Here is a 17,430-nt window from a genome sequence, read left to right as displayed (position 1 = left end):
ACCTGGAGTTTTCAAATTTATTTCTGTTGAAATGGGAAGCCTCTGGAATGGAGTGGTACCTCAGAATGCTTAGTCTAGCTACAGTTGGGTGGGTTGAGGGGGGTCTACAGGGCATGTACAAAGGTCCTAAATTGGAAAAGAGCTTGCTATGTTCATGGAATAGAAAGGAGATCAGCTAGAGGTAGAGAGTATACACACAAGGGAGCACAAAATAAGGTCAGAACGGTGGGCGGGGGCCCACTCTAAACTGCGGAAGGAGTTTGGATTTGGAATTTAGACGTTCATTTGAAATATAATGTAAAGTCAAAATGGTTATAAACAGGTGAAGGAATGACAACCATGATCAGTTTTACATTTGAAAAAGGTTTCTATGGCTGTCACATGGGAAAGTAATGGAAGAAGGCAAAAGGGGAAGTAAGGACCTATTAGAATATTAAAAGCCTACTGCAATGGTCCAAAAAGTAACAGTGACTTGGACTGGGGATAACAACGGATGTGGCATATTGTGTGTGGAGTCCAGACGTATTTTAGAAACAGAATCAACAGTACTTGCTAAGTTGGATGTTGGGGTTAACGGAATGGGAAGACTCAAAGATGACTCCCATGTTAACTGGCACTTTGTGTAGGTAAATGGTTAATTCCTCTACAATGTGATACTACTGGTTTCTGGAAACTGTGTTGAAGGTTAAAATTTGCTGCTGGTACAAGATACAGATGCTAACAGTGGCAAAAATTTCTGACCCCCCCCTTAAAAAAAAACAAACAACAACAAAAACAAACAAGAAAACAAAAAGAGAAAGAAAAGGGAGACTCAGAGTCACTGACTGTTTTCCTGGCAGGACCCACTGCTCTATGGAAAATGTAGACAGCAAGAGATACTGTGGTAGAAACTTTCTAGAGATCTGAGACTTTAAAAGCCACAGCTGCTTCTCTATCAACCAAACAAGCTAATTTTAGGCCTACCCACATGTGCCTTGGACAGAGTGAGACCCATCTACACTGTTATGTAACAGCTAACCTAGAAGATTCCTGGAAAGAAAGGGAGAAGTGAAGATCATTCAAGGAAAGAAAAATAAGACAAAGCTTTAGCACAGACTAAAGAAAGCTTCCAAAACTAATATTCAAACACAGAATAAGAATTTTTGATGCCAAAACAAGAATCTAAATACATTCATTCAAACTAGAGAGAGAGAAAAATCACTATGCTTTTTAGTAGCAACTGGAAGCAAAGCAGTAAAGCTGAGGACAGCATTTTGAATTTTGTTGTCATCATAAGTTACGAGCAATGGGGTTTTAATATAAAAGCATTCTTGAACTACGTGGCTTATCCCAGATCTCTTAACCTGGCGCTACATGACTTCTTTTCTCCCTATAATGTTATATGCATGCCAACCCAAAGAAATAAAATCAGTTGGCATAATGCTAATCTATTAAAAACTATTAATCATAAATTGTAACCAGTCACTCCGAAACTTTATAAGAAAATGGATATTTCAAATTAAAAGCAGTCAGCTGTATACATGAACACCTAAACTAAATCAAATTTTCCTTCTGAAGTGTTTTTTTTCCTGAGAGAGGTTCTATTTAAAATATCTAAAAATTACCTCTAAATTAGAAATGTTACCATTTCTGTATACTTGAGTTTTATGGGTACAGGAGACATCTTTTCTAGATTAATCTTGAAGGACACACAGGACGACTTACTATTCCAAAAGAGCATCTTCTGAGGAAGGCTCTCTTTTTAAAAACAAGCGTTAGTTGTTATGTTTACTCCTAAAAGCTACAGAGACTAAAATGATAGGGGAAAATAATGTTTAAAGCCACAAGGTCAAGAAAGAGAAGGGAAAGTTTGTGGAAGACAGAGTATAGAAGCAGGAACAGGACATACTCAGCAGGGCAAAGGTTTTATATATTATATAAAGAAAAGTATACCTGAAAAAAACATTGTCTTGTATGCTTTTGTTTCTGTTATATACATACTTACATATACATGTACATGTATATTAAGTCACAGAGTCATAATGTAAAATGTATCTTACTGTCAAAAAAGTTTGAAAATTGTCTTAAATTGCGTACAGTTGAGAAGAGAGGCAATCACTGAGGCAGAGCCTATGAGGGGCTTGAAACATGTTATGTAGGGTCAAGTTCAGAATAAGATGTGGGGCTAAAAATAAAGGGAGGGGGGAGCTAGTTGAAACTCAGAATAAGTAACTGACATCCTTTCCCTTGAGGTCACTTTAATTATAATGAAAGAGAATATGAAGCATATTTCATTTGCTGAATTATTTCTCAAACGGGGAAAAATCAATGATCAAGTAGATTATGCTTCAAAAAGAATCATTAAATATTAGAAAATGCTTTAAAATGTCTAAATTTTATTTAAATTTGTATTAAATTTTAAGGATGTTATAAAGATTGTATTTCTAACTACATGGTCAGGAAATGAAGACATTCTGGTTAGACACATTCTACTTCTAATTACACCAAACTTTTTGAAACTGTCTTTTGCATTCTGGGACATTGTTCTCTTCTAAATCTCCTTCTAACTCTCCAACTATAGCTTTGCAATTTCCTTTGCAAACTTCCTCCTCTGCTCAAAAATGCTACTATTATGGGTCATTCCCAAATGATAACAGCTATGACTTCTTGAATATTAATTCTACATCAGAGACTGTTTTAAGTGCTTTACATGTATCATTCGCGTATCCTCATAATCATTCTACAGTAGGTCCTATTACAGTAAAACCTAAGATAACACGAACTCAAATTTAACACAACTGCTGACTGGCAATGAAAAAAGGAAAATGACAGTAACTGAAAAGAACAGCAAAATCAATTGACAATTTGTACTGTTTACAGAAGGCAGTATAGCAATTAAGAATGTCACTCTCAACCCTACATTCTGAGATTTTAATTGCATCCCAGCTCTACCATTTACATGTTGTCAAGACTTCGGTTAAATCATCCCAAAATACCTCCATTTCATTATCCATAAAACAGGGATAACCCAAGAGAAAAGGAAACATTTGCCTAGACAAAGATTTACAGTGAATAAACAAGTTGTGATATATCTTAACAGTGAAATACTACTCAGCAATAAAAAGTAGAGAATTCACTGATACACATAAAATCATTGATAATTTTCAAAATAATTATGCTGAATAAAGAAGCCAGACCCCTTCCCCCCAAAGAATGACAAAGAAAAAATTACATTATATGATTACATTTGTATATAGCACTAGAAAATGGAAACAGGTCTAGTGACAAAAAGCAGACAAGTAGTTGCCTGGGGACTGGGGATAGGGAGGAAGGAGAGATTACAAAGAGGCTTGAGGAAACTTTTGAGGTGATGGGTATGTTCATTATCTTGATTGTGGTGATGGTTTCAGATTTTTACATATGTCAAAGCTTACCTAAACTGTACACTTTAAATACATTCGGTTTACTGTATGTCAGTTATACCGCAATACGGCTGTTTAAAAAAAAAAGGAACATATATTTCACAAGGTCACTGCATTTATTGCGTTAATACATATATGTAGAATACCTAATATTTACTGAAAAATACTGCATTATAATTTTATTTTCATTATTAGTAACATTTTATTTCATTTTTTAAACATCTTTATTGTATGATTCCTGTACAGTAAACTACACATATTTCAGACGTACAATTTGATGAATTTTGATAGATGTATACACCTGTGAAACCACCATCACAACCAAGGTAGCTAACATTTCCATTGCTCCCAAGAGGTGCAAATTTTGAACTCCTGATTTGTCCTTTCCCATCCCCTTTACCATCTGGTAACCATAAGTTTGTTCTCTATGTTTGTGAGTCTTTTTCTCTTCTGTAGGTAGGTGCATTTGTGTCATTTTTTTAGATTCCACATATAAGCAGTATCATATGCTATTTTTCTTTCTGACTTACTTTACTTAGAATGACAACCTCCAGATCCATCCATGTTACTACAAATGGCATTTTATTCTTTTTTATGGCTGAGTAGTATTCCATTGTGTCTATATACCACAACCTCTTTATCTAGTCATCTGTCGATGGACACTTAGGTTGTTTCCATGTCTTGGCTAGTGTATACAGTGCTGCTGTGAACATTGGGGTGCATGTGTCTTTCTGAATTATATTTTCCTCCAGATATATGTCTAGGAGTGGGATTGCTGGATCAGATGGTAAGTTTATTGCTATTATATATTGCTATTATAACTTTAAAGTCTATGATTCACACCTGAATATAAATTTAAACAATTTTATTGTATTTCTATGGGGCTAACCCTATACAAACTAGTGAAAACAGTAATGCCTTTAAAAAGTTATAAACACATTAAAGAAAATAAATATTTTAGCTTAAGACTCTCAAAACAACAAAAAGATTATATTAAATTTTTTATATTGAGTACGAGCAAAGAATTGTGCTAAAGGCATTACATAGATTATTTCAAGTAATCCTTATAACAATCTTTTGAAATAGGTGCTATTATCTCCATTTTACATATGAAGATAAAAGAGCCTTACAGTGGTATGTAACTTACCCGAGGTCAGTTGCTAAAAAAGCTAAAACACTCAGCCAGATTTCATGGATTCCAAATCCATGGCAACAGTTTTTTTTTTACTTCACTGAAAGAAGGTCACCTGACTGCTGGCTTAGAAAGGGAAACCTAAACAGTTGACAAGGAAGGCTATCACTTCCTAATCTTTAGGAACTTAACATTCTACTGCATGAAGTGAGTCAATTAGCATCACTTACCATATCTGTAGCTTGATCTTCTTTCCTTGTAATTCAACTGTTTTGATCTTAAAGTCTATTCCTACAAAACAGGGAAAAAAAAGGTAAATTGTATCTATTGCTCTGAACTTGGCTACACTACAATTAATCGGTGTAAAACACACTTTCAAAATCTTTGTTTGGTTCTGGAAATTCCCTAAGTATGCATTTCTGAGCAAATGTATCCAATTTTAAACTTGAGTAATATAAGATCCAAGATGGGAGAAGAAATAGTTATATAGAGGGAGTGAGTTATTACAATTAAGAAATTTTTAAAATTCTAAATATCTAATATTTTAATGAAAAAAATAAAAAGATGTTTCCTATTAGGAAAAAAATATAGTCTTCACTAGCTTGCAAAGCAAAAGAATACAACCAGGGATAAAAAGGATCATTTCATAATCATAAACAGGTCAATTAAGAAAGCATAAAAATAGTAGATATTTATATATCTGGTAACACAGAGCTTCAAAGTACATGAAGCAAAAGTACTGTAGATACCCCAGGATCCGTCTGCTCTTTAACTTAAAATCTTCAGCTTGGAGGCATTAGCCTGTTTCCCATACCCAATCAAAAGAAAAAGGGGTCATTTGCCTGACATTGATAAACCTCAGACTATGTCTACAGCCCATACTTTTGTTCTTTACTGAGAAAACCATCCTCAAATGACCTGGTTGTCAAGAACAACTCTGAACAAGACTCAACAATCCCAGTTAGGCACACAATTTGTTAATTAATCTTAATGACAAATCTGACAACCAATACTATTCCAGAAAACTTTCCTGAATAGAAGTGAAATTAGGACAGTCTGGAAGCTCTATACCCTTTGGGATAGAAACCAGGTACAACTGGAAAACTTTCAAGAAATTCAGGCTTTTTTAAGCCATCTGCCTAACTATTCAAGATAGAAACCTCATCCTAGACTCCTTGAGTTTCTCTCTCGATCTCATGTTATCTGTCCTCAAACTAATTAGCAGTAGTTGAAGCAGTTCTTCATTCTTTTCTGCACAGAAACCCTGCTGATGTTCCTACCCTTCTGGCCACTCGGCAGCCTTCATTAACAGTTTCTCCTCATCTCTCTGACCATTTCTGAAAATTGGAGTGAACTTCTCTTCTCCTCATTTCATGGCTTTAAATTCCACATACACACTGATAACCCTCAAATTTATTATCACAGCCCAGACCACTCTCTGTACCCCAAACTGTACCCAACTGCTTACTATCTCCAAATCCCATCTTTCACAAAGACTAAAAACAAAAGTCCTTAAGATAGTTCATAAGGCCATATGCATTCTGCTCACCTCCCCCTGTCCACTCTGACCTCAGCGTTTTCTGTAACATCTTATTCTTACCCAACTAAGGGTATTGGCGGCTTCCTTGTTCCACACACAGATCAGGCAGATTCCCACCTCAAGGCTTCTGTATATACTGTTCTCTCAACCTGGAATACTACTCTTCTCCATCAGAGCTCCTTCCCCTAGCTAGCAGATCCTAAGCTGCAACTTTTCCTCATGTCCCCCACTCCATGTCCATTGTTAATACTCTAACCCTCTTCCTTACTTTTTATCTTTAACATTCCTTAAATAAACTTTATGCATTTACTTATTCCTATTGTGTATTTTCTGTCTCTCTTTGACAAAAAAAAGATCCAACAAGAGTGGGGATTTTTATCTGTTTAATTCTGTTAAATTCCTAGCATCTAGTGCAATGCCTGACATATAAGCAGGCATTCAAAAAATGTGTTGAATAAACAGATAAATGATGTTTTCTAGAGAAAGTAACAGGGTCCCCAAGAAAAGACATAGATACTTCACCTTTAGAGTGAAACTCATCATTTGACAAACTCCACAACTGTTCACTTAGCTTCCAATGAGCTTTTTAGAGTTTCAGGCCAAAACATGGAAAAAGTTCCAATGAGATACTAAAATAAACAAGCAAAAACAAACAAAAAAGGGAACCTGGAGGAGACAGGTGCAATGCATAGGAAAAGATACAGTTCCTTTTATCTTTTCAGAACAAGATAGGTGGAAAAGGTAGGGGAGAAAAAGAATTTGAACTAGAAAACTCCTGGAAATTAAAGAAGTAGAAATAACATATTCAACAGAAAGGCTGTAAGAGAAAATTGATTTCTCCCAGAAAAATACAATAAAATGACAAAGAATGAAATATATGTGAGATATGACAAGTTAGAAGATCAAACCAGGAGGTCAGACATCTAACTCATAGAAGTTCAAGAAAGAACAGAGAAAATGACACATAGAATATAGTAATTTAAAAATTATGCAAGAAAATTTAACAAAATCAAAGGACTCTATTTTAGACTGAAAGACTCACCAAATGCCTAGCATAAAGAGTAAGATCTATACCAAATTACATTATTGTAAAATTTAGGGGCTAAAGATACTCTCAGGAATAAAGATAGTATTATAAAAGCTTGCAGAGAAACAAATTAGGCTATATTAAACAATCAAGAATAACAACTCCGAACTACTCAGACTTCTCAACAGCAACACTAGAATCCAGAATACAAAAAGATAATGTCTTGGGGGGAGGGTATAGCTCAGTGATAGAGTGCATGCTTAGCATGCATGAGATCCTTGGGTTCAACCCTCAATTCCTCTATTTGAAATTTTTCTAAAAAGATAATGTCTTTTAAAAGTATTTTTGAACTATAAATAGCCAAATCAAATGAAAGAGTAAAATAAAGGCATTTCCAGACATGATAGATCTCAAAATATTTAGCTCTCATGCATCTTTTATAAGGCAACTACTATGAAATAGGAAGAAAAGAAATCCACCAAAGAGAGTGAAGTAAAGGGTAGTTCAGACTGGCCTAGAGAGCAATCAGTTCAGAAAAGAATGAGGACAGAAAACAACTGGACAGAAAAAAAAGAGAAAGTTCTAAGAGGTCTGCCTCCTAAGAGGGGGAGAGGATGAAATGGCATCAATGGAGTTTGTATGAAAAGAATTCAGAGGATTTGGCAATTCTGTTGTAGAGTCTAGGATAAAGTATGGATAGTGCCTTGAAATCTATGCATACGTAACAAAGAAGAAACTATAAACTACAGTAAAAACAGAAGTTATCCAAGAAAGGAAATGCAATTATAGTATACTTCTTGGTTTAGAGTGAACAAACACATGTATTATAACTATTTGAGAAGATGAAGTGAGAAGCCTCAAGAGTATCTGGTGGTATAAGAATATTTAATTCTTACCTTCCATAACAATAAGAAAATTTCTCAAATTAACTTTTTAAAAAGTTAAAAACATAGGACTAGGGAACATGGGGTTGAATATCATAAGAAAAAGCCAAAAATGTTTGGGAAAGATAACACCTAGGTGATCATGGAACAGGATTTATTGCTGTTTCTCCTGTTGTCATTGGCCTTGAAGTGCTAGCTGACTTCTAAAACTTTGTAGTTGCTATATTAATAGAAATAAAAATTCAGTTAACAGAGGAAGAGGTATGTTTATAAATGTTCTCTCCACTACTCAAACACTCCAACTGGATCACTGAATTTCTAGCATGGCCCCAAGATACCCCTGTAGTCTCACTCCTTCTAGTCTTCCTTCTATAGTCACCCTGAAACAAAACTTTTACAGCTGTGCACTTTCTCCAAGCAGTACCTTTGTCACTCCAGCGTGTACTTTCTATACCCCCAAACAAATGTTGGAAAAACCTATACTTGAGATAGGGTAGAAGTTTTTGATAAAATTTAGGGATTAGAGTAAGATCAATAGCTTAGTCACAAACAGAAGCTAGGAAAACATATCACCCTTTAAGATTCTGCCAGGAGGAATCAGATTCTCCTTTAACACTATCACTTATTAAATGACCACAGGCTAGAGTAAAATTATAGGGTTTAATCCAACCAGTGATTCTTTTTCAGGTTCTGCTTATGTAAAAACATAGTAAAGGAAATCCCCACTTTTTACAGATTCTTGGGCCCCAGTTCAAACAAGTTATTTCAATTTACTGGAGTCTAACTCACTTATCAATGTTCTGCTCCTCAAGAAAGTGAGAAACAATATGAGCCAAAAGATGTGCCTTAATAATGTTGCAGGAGCACCATCCAGTGGCGAGAAGAGTAACTGCAACTTCTAGCCACTACAGGTATCAGTTTTCCAAAGCTTGGCTTCTGATGACACACACATCAATACATAGTAATTAATGCAGGCAGAAACAACCTATACAACAAACTGCAGACAACCAAAGTTTATAACAACTTATAGCTAAATATTCAATATCTGTGCCTTAATATCTGTGGTTATTAACAAATGGAAATCAAGTGTTTTCAAAACATCAGAAAAAAATAAAAATTATATACCTACAATCCTTTGAACTTAGCTTAGTCTGGAATTTAAGAGATCAAGTCTAGTCCTAGTTCTGTCATTAACAGTATAAATTTGGAAAAGGCCATTTCCCAATATGGACATTAGTTTCTTTACTAGGATGCAGATGTGAAAAAGCAGAATGCAAAAAAGTTCCCTCTGAAGATCCTTCCATATAACAGTAATAGCTTAGTAAACACTCTGATAATTTACAATGCGTCAGGCACTGTTTTAAGCCCTTTGCATAGATTAACTTATTGAACCATCAGAACAATCTTAGCCCATACTATTATTTCCATTCTACAAATGAAGAATAAAATAAAAATCAACAGCAGCAGCAAAACAACAAAAATACCCAAATACCCCACTAATATTTACTGGATATTACTAAGCATGTCACATATACCGTCTTGTCTAATATTCACAAAAACCCTTTGAGAAAGTACTAATATGCCTATTTTACAAAACAGAAAATTTATGGTAATTTACTTAAAGTCACAGAATAGGTGGCATAACCAGAACTCAATTCCATGTCTGCTGGATTTCAGATAATGCACACTCATCACTACTTTAAGTTCAGTAACCCCATTTTCTATTGAGGTAAAATGCACATAACATAAAATTCACCATTTTAAAGTGAACAATTCAGTACATTCACAACATTGTGCAACCACCACCTCTATCTAGTTGTAAAACATTTTCATCATCTCAAAAGGAAACTTCATACCCATTAAGCAGTGGCCTTCCATTATCCCCTCCCACTACTCCCCTGGAAGTCACCAGTCTGTATTCTGTCTCTATAGATTTAACTATTCTGGATATTCTGTATAAATGAAAACATGTAACAGGTAATCTTTTGTGTCTGGCTTCTTCCACTTACCATTTTTCACGGTCCATCCACATCACAGCTCAAATCAGTACCTCATTTCTTTTTATGACTGAATAATATTCCATCATATGTATATGTACCATAATGCACTTATCCACCCATCTGTTGATTGGATTGGGCCATTTTCACCTTTTGGCTTTGGTAAAAGTGTAGCTATGAATACACATGTGCATGCGTTTGAGTACTTGTTTTCAATTCTTTGGGGTATATATAAGGAGTGGAATTGGTGGGTCATATAATAATTTTATGTTTAACTTCTTGAGGAACCAATGTTTTCCATAGCAGCTGCACCATGTCACTAGCAATATATGATGGTTCAATTTTCTACACCCTAACAAATGCTTATTATTTTCCTGTTTTTATTTTAAGTCATCCTAGGGGGTACATATGACGTGGTGCCTCACTGTTGTTTTGATCTGCATTTTCCTAATGATTAATGATGCTGAATATCAGTTCATGTGCTTGTTAGCCATTTGTGTATCTTTGGAGAAATGTCTTGTCCTTTGCCCACTTTTAAATCAGGATGTCTTTCTGCTGAGTTTGTAAGCGTTCTTTGTATCTTCTGGATACGAGACTCGTATCAGATACATGATTTGCAAATTATTTCCTCCATTCTGCAGGCTGTCTTCATTTTCTTGATTTCCTTCGATGCATATAAGTTTTCAATTTTGATGAAGTCCAATTATCTATTTTTCTCCTTTGCTGCATGTCATAACTCCACTCATTTTTAACTTTTGAAATTCAAGGACAGGATACATGCCTGGGAACTGAGAAATTACTGACAAAACCAAAGCTAAATTCAACTTTTTCCAACTACATCCTAAGCTGTAATAGAGGGATAATACAAGCATTTCTAGTGTAATGTAATATATGCCTATACATGTATTATCTATGAACTATTTCATGTCATAGTAATGTGTGTTTCAGTAGAATAAATTAGACTATATACTTGGCACTGAACGAAACAGGTAAAAATCCTCTGTTGAGGCAATTTACATTCTGGAGAAGAGAGACAATCAATCAATCAAATGTTAATAGTGTTAGTAGTGATAAATGGTATAAACAAGAATGGAGGGAGAGCTATTTTATATAAGGAAATCAGGGAATGTCTTACTGAAGACCTTTGTGCAATGACCTAAAGAGGTTTGGGAACAAGCCATGTGAATATCTGGGGAGTGTTTCAGGCACAGGAAATAGTAAATACCAAGGGCCTGAGGGGGAAATATGCTTGAAGTGTTCAAGAAAGATAGTTAGGGGTTTGAGTACGGTGATAATGAGCCTTCTAATCCATGAATGTGGTAGAGTTCTCTGTTAAACAGTCATTTGAGCTTTATTATGATTAGTAACTTGTTAGATATATCTAATTTTTTTAGTGGTTGTGCTAGGGTTTATAATATACATTTTTAACTCAGCAGAGCTTATCTTCAAACAGTATTATACCACTTCTGGTATTAATATAAGAACTTTAAGCTCTCTCAGCAGTATTCTGTAGTTTTTAGTGCCTAGGTCCTTGTACATATTTAAAGTTTCATTTTCCAGTTGTTTACTTCTAAATATAAAATTCTTTCTGTGTACTGACCTTCCATCCCGTAAACTTGCTACATTAACTTATTAATTCTAGCTGCTCTTTTTTTTTTTCGGGGGGAGGTTGCTGCTTAGAATTTTCTATGTGGGTGTGTGTGTGTATGTGTGTGTGTGTGTGTGTGTATATATATATATATATATATATATGTAATGTATATATTATATATATATACAAAATCAGGTAGTTTGCAAACAGGCACTTTCATATCATCTCCCTTTTGAAACTCTGACTTGTTTCTCTTGACTTATTGTACTAGTTAGAACCTCTAATATCCAATATATTGTTGTTTTGTACTTGATCCTTAAGAGAGAAAGCTTAGACTGAAAGCTTTACCATTAAAGTATGTTAACCTGTACATCATTGAGTAGATTGAGGAAATGTTCTATTCCTAGCTTGCTTAGATATCATGATGCAAAATGAGGCTGGCATTTTGTCAAATGTTTTTCTATACCTATTAAAAATGTTCATGATTTTTCTTTATTCCATTAAGGCAGCTAACTAAAACTGATTGAATGTGAAGACAACACTGGATTCCTGAAAAAACCCCATGTGGTCATGACATATATTCATTTTATAAGTTCCTGGAATTGATTTGAAATTATTTAGATGAGAGTTCTTATGTACGTGTTCATGAAGGACATTTCAATGCTAATTAGGAACAGGTCTTATCTTTGCCTGGTTTTCGTATTCAAGACAAGGCTGGTTCAATAAATGATCTGAAAGTGTGCCCTCCCCCTATATTTACTGAAAATAGTTTAAGATTGCTATTTTCTTCCTTAAATGCTTGATAATATTCACCCAGTGAAGCTGCCTAGGCCTTGTGGTTTCTTTCCAAGATTTTTAAATTTAAGATTCAATTTCTTTAATATATGTCTACTTACTTCAACCAATTACTCAAGATGAATGGTGAAATATCCAACTATATAATTGTGGATTATCTATTTCTCCTTCCAATTCTGCCAGTTTTTGCTTTAGAAGTTTTGAAACTGTTATTACATACATAAGTATGATAAACTGACAGCTTTATCAGCATGAAACATCTCTATTACTGAAAATATATCCCTTGCTCTGAAACCCACTTTGTCTGATATTAATAGTCATTTGAGCTTTTATGGTTAGTAACTTATTAGATATATCTAACTTTTTTAGTGGTTGTGCTAGGGTTTATAATATATATTTTTAACTTAACACAGCTTATCTTCAAACCATATTATACCACTTCTGGTATTAATGTAAGAACCTTATAGCAGTATACTTCTCTTTTCTCCCCTCCCATTACTGGGCTATTAGTTTTTAAAATTTTTTATCCTACATGTTATACTTCTACATTTTACTTCTAAATATTATGAATCCTATAAAACATTAAAATTTTTGCTTTAAAGAGTCAATAGTCTTCGAAATAAATTAAAATTTGAGAAAAAAGTGTTTTATATTTCCCCACACATTTACCATTTCTTAACCTCTTCATTCCTCTGTGTAGATCTGAGTTTCTAACTGGAATGCTTTCATTCAACCTGAAAAACTTAACATTTTCAATAGTGCAAGACTGTCAGCAAGAGATTCTCTCAGGTTTTGTCTGGAAAATGTCTTTATTTTGGTTTTATTTTGAAGGATACTTTTGTTAGGACTGAATTCTAACCTGACAGTTTTTCCCTTTCAGAACTTTATTTTTTTTAAACCTTTATTTATTTGGGGGAGGGGGGTCAGGTTAGTTTATTTATGTTTTAATGGAGGTAGTGGGGATTGAACCCAGGACCTAGTACATGCTAAGCACACACTCTACCACTGAGCTATCCCCTCCCCGCTTCCTTTCAGAACCTTAAATATATAATTCCACTGTCTTCTGGCTTGCAACTATTTCTTCATCTACTTCCCCGTCCCCCTTTTGGGAGAAACATAGATTTAAGAAACTTTTTATTTTGAAATTATCTTAATAGAAAAAGTTGCAAAAATAGCACAGAGTTCACATATATCTTTTATCCAGCTTCTCCTAATGTTAACATTTCATAACCATAGTAGATTTATCAGAAACAAGAAAGTAACACTGGTACAATGCAATTAATTTAACTATAGACCTAACCTATCAGTTTTTTCACTCATCTCTTTGTATTCTAGGATCTAGTCCAGGTTCCCACTTTGTATTTAGCTGTCATGTGTCCTGAGTCTCCTCCAATCTGTGACAGTTACTCAGTCTTTTCCTGTCTTTCATGATCTGGATAACTTTAAAATACTGGTCAGGTATTTTGTAGAATCCTCCTTTATTTTGGGTTTGTCTGATGTGTCCTCATAATTAAAGGTTTTGCATTTTTTGGTAAGAATACCACAAAACACCACAGATCTACTGTTTTACCTTTCCTGGTTCATTGTATCAAGGAGTATATATTGTGAATGTCTTCTTTCTGTTATATTAACCTTGATAATTTGGTTGAGGTAGTATCTACTGAGTCTCTCTCCACCGTAAATACATTGTTTTTCCCCTTGTAATTAATAATTTCATGGAGAAAATACTTTGAGATTATGCAAATGTTCCTCTTCACCCCTTTACCCACTGATTTTACCATCACTGGGCTGTGCCTGTGATAATTATTACTGCAGTATTTGTTAAATGGCAATTTTGTGTTTCAGGCATTGCTTTACACTTATTAAACCGGAATTCTTCATTTACAATTTGTCCCTTCTACCTACCTGTTTATTTGTGTTTATACAGACTAATTTGGACTAAGGGATATCTTATTCTACTGGTAATATGCAATACTATAATTTCATTTCAGCTTTGGCCATTAGAAACTCTTTCAGCTTGGATCTTACATCCTTTTGAAATATTTCATCCTTTTCTGAGCACTTCTTTGTTTTCTGGCACCAAAGATGTTCCAGGAGCATCTAGCATTCCCTGTACCCCAGTTCTGAAATCAACCCATTCTTTAAAGAGCCCTGGTTCCTTTTACTGAAAAATTGTATGTCGAGTCCAAGAACTGGGCACTAGATATGCTCACTGCTACCAGATAGTTACTGCTTCTTCTAGGACCTCCCAGAGGACAGACTGAAAATATATTTATTTACTAATCCATGCATATATACACATGTATATTTCCATAATCATCTGTAGGTATAATATATAAAACCATGAGTTCGTACTGATAATTCCGATCACAGTTCAACAACAGATTTCCTTCTAGCCTTCTTTCTTTCCTTACTTGTAACCTCTTTAACAATTAGAAAACCCTGGCTCTTATTATCTAAAATATATATTTACATGTTCAATCCTACTATATACATAAAGTAGTTTCAGACTTGCTAACCCACACCCTAATGAGAAATCAGATTTACTAACTAAAATACATTTTTTACAGTTCTTTTTAGTCTTACAGTATCTAGTCAAAATACTGTTTTCTAAAGTTACTTTGATTATTCTTTTCTTCATCCTCAGTGTGGTTATGTTGCTCATTTTTTGGTTCACATTGTTTTCCAATAAAAGTCAACAGTTGTTCTTATCTTTGCCCCTCTGTACATATAATGTTGTCTTTTTTCCCTCTGGCTTCTCTTAAGATTTCTCTTTGTAACTGGTTTTTAGCGACTGAATTACTATGTGCCTCAGTGTGATTTTCTCTGTTTATGCTACCTAGGTCCATAAAGTCTACAGGATTATAGCTTTCATCATTATCTGGAAAACTTTCAGTCATTATTTCATCAAATACTTCTTCTGGAACCACAGCATTCCCACCTCCCAACCTGGACTCCAAATGCACATATATGAGACTACTTGTTAATGTTTCACACATCATTGAGGTTCTCTCCCCCATCCCCCCACACCAGACTTTTGCTCCTCTGTGCTTCATTTTGGATAGTTTCTATTACCTTACACTGATCTTTTCTTCTGCAGTGTCTGATCTGCTTTTAAGCCCATCAGCTGAATTTTTCATTTCAGATACTGTTTTCCAGTTCTAGGAGTTCCAATAGCTCTTTCTTATATCTTACACTTCTCTTATGTTTATGCTTTCTTTTAAATGCCTACCTCCGTCTTCTAAAACCATCATCTCTGTCACTTCTGGATGTTTCCATCAACTGATTTCTCTCCTGGTTAAGGGTTACATTTTCCTATCTCTTCATATGTCTAGTAATTTTGGATGATACGCTGAACATTTTGTATTTTTATTAATGTATGCATTTTTTTCAATGTTTTGTTCAGGTGGGCAGCTAAATTAATTGAGAATCAGCTTAATCCTTTTGAAGACTGTTTTTCAGCATAGTTTTAACGTAGGGCTGGAGTAGCCTCTTCTCTAAAGTTACTTTGGCCCTACTCCTAAGGAGTGCCATTTCTGAGTACTCACCCAAATGGTTCTGCTATTCAATGAGGTCTCACCATTCTGGTTGGTCAAAAACTAGAATGTCTCCCAACCCAATGTAAGTCCCAATACTTCTACCAAGTCTCTAGTAGTTGTTCTTCCTCTAATAGTTAGTTGTTCTTTGCCCAGCCCCTGGAGCACCACCCAGCTTAGTATCCAGCCAAAGATGTAGAGGAACTCCTCTGTAAATTTCTGGATCTCACCGTGTAACTTCATCTTCTGTGGTAATCAATCCTGCAAATTCCAATCTCTTCAGTCTCTCTCTATCTGACTTCTATCTCCTTGGCCCAGCAAGACTGCCACACCCTGCTTAGGTCCTAAATGGAATCTAGCTTCAGAAAGAAAGCCAGGGAGATTACAGGACTGAATTTATTTATTTTCCTTCTCTCAGGGAATGCAGTCCTGCCCTGCACGTTACAAAATACCTAAAAAATCAGTTTCATGTGTTTGTTTCAGGTTCCTAGCCGTTTATGGCCAGAGGGCTAGTCTAGTACCAGTAAATTACTCTGTTAGGCCCAAAAGTGGAAGTTCTCAACAGCTTTAGTGTCTTTCAAGGTTAAGCAACCCTTCATCTTTTTTGGAGTATGTTCCAGATCATTTGAGAACCTAATGAAAATCACAGATCCTTTGCCCATGCCCTCACACCAATATGTATACAAAATTTGAAGTATAATTTCAGGGCATTCATAGTCTCTGCCCCAGGCCCTCTGCCTTCGATTGTTCCAGAGGGTTGTAATTTATGGTACTAGTGTACTACACTATCATTCTTTCAAGATTTTAGGGTCAATTTTTGTTCATTGAAAACTTGCTAAGGCTGGAATTAAAAAATATGAGCCAAGGATTTTTTTTTTTAAATCAAAGGAGACATTAAAAAAAGAAAAAGAGTATATTACAAAGTTCAGAAACAATCCAGCTATCATTCTTTCTCTACCTACAGCAGATAATATTTCTCACAATCTTCATAATGATATACTGGCAGTTTGATACTATAGACTGAAGAAACAAAGGTGAAGTAATCTGGATTTTGTACCTGACTTCCTAAATAGTGTTCTTTCATTACATGATTAATGAAAAGCAAATCATTTTCTTTTACTATTCCAGATCTAGTCCCTAGCAACAGCAATATTGATGCTGAATCATAAATATCTCTATTTCATATACATACTTGTCCTTCATTCTTCTTTAACTGTCAAAACCTGGCATTCTTCTAGGACACTAGTCCTTACAGTACAAGTCAGCTGTCAGGCCAGATGTGCATGAATAAATATCATCTCAGAAGTCACCCCAGTTCTATGTACTCAAAATAAATACTTGCTGATTTAAATAAGGAAGGAAGTTGAGAGGGCAGAAACAGAAGGGTGAACAGGAAAGGTCAGCATTTTGGGATGCTTGATATTTAATTATCAAAAATCAATTGACTGGAATGTAAGGGTTTATTTCTGAACTCTCAATTCTATTCCACTGATCTGTATATCTATCTTTATGCTTGTACCACACTAT

The 17,430-nt window shown here is 34.9% G+C and overlaps 1 protein-coding gene across 1 annotated transcript in view; it reads right to left on the bottom strand.

Moving 5' to 3' along the window:
* RAB10 (RAB10, member RAS oncogene family) overlaps positions 1-17,430 on the bottom strand; it is a 63,014-nt gene that overhangs the window by 16,622 nt on the left and 28,962 nt on the right. The window contains exon 2 of the mRNA XM_006190215.2: positions 4,764-4,824. Within this exon, the coding sequence (XP_006190277.1) occupies positions 4,764-4,824 (61 nt within the window). The remainder of the gene's footprint in view (positions 1-4,763; positions 4,825-17,430) is intronic.

Source organism: Camelus ferus, chromosome 15 (assembly GCF_009834535.1).
Source record: "Camelus ferus isolate YT-003-E chromosome 15, BCGSAC_Cfer_1.0, whole genome shotgun sequence".
In the NCBI taxonomy this organism is placed as follows: Eukaryota; Metazoa; Chordata; class Mammalia; order Artiodactyla; family Camelidae; genus Camelus; species Camelus ferus.
Note: the sequence above shows the minus strand (reverse complement) of the source record. Positions and strands in the feature narration are given on the sequence as shown.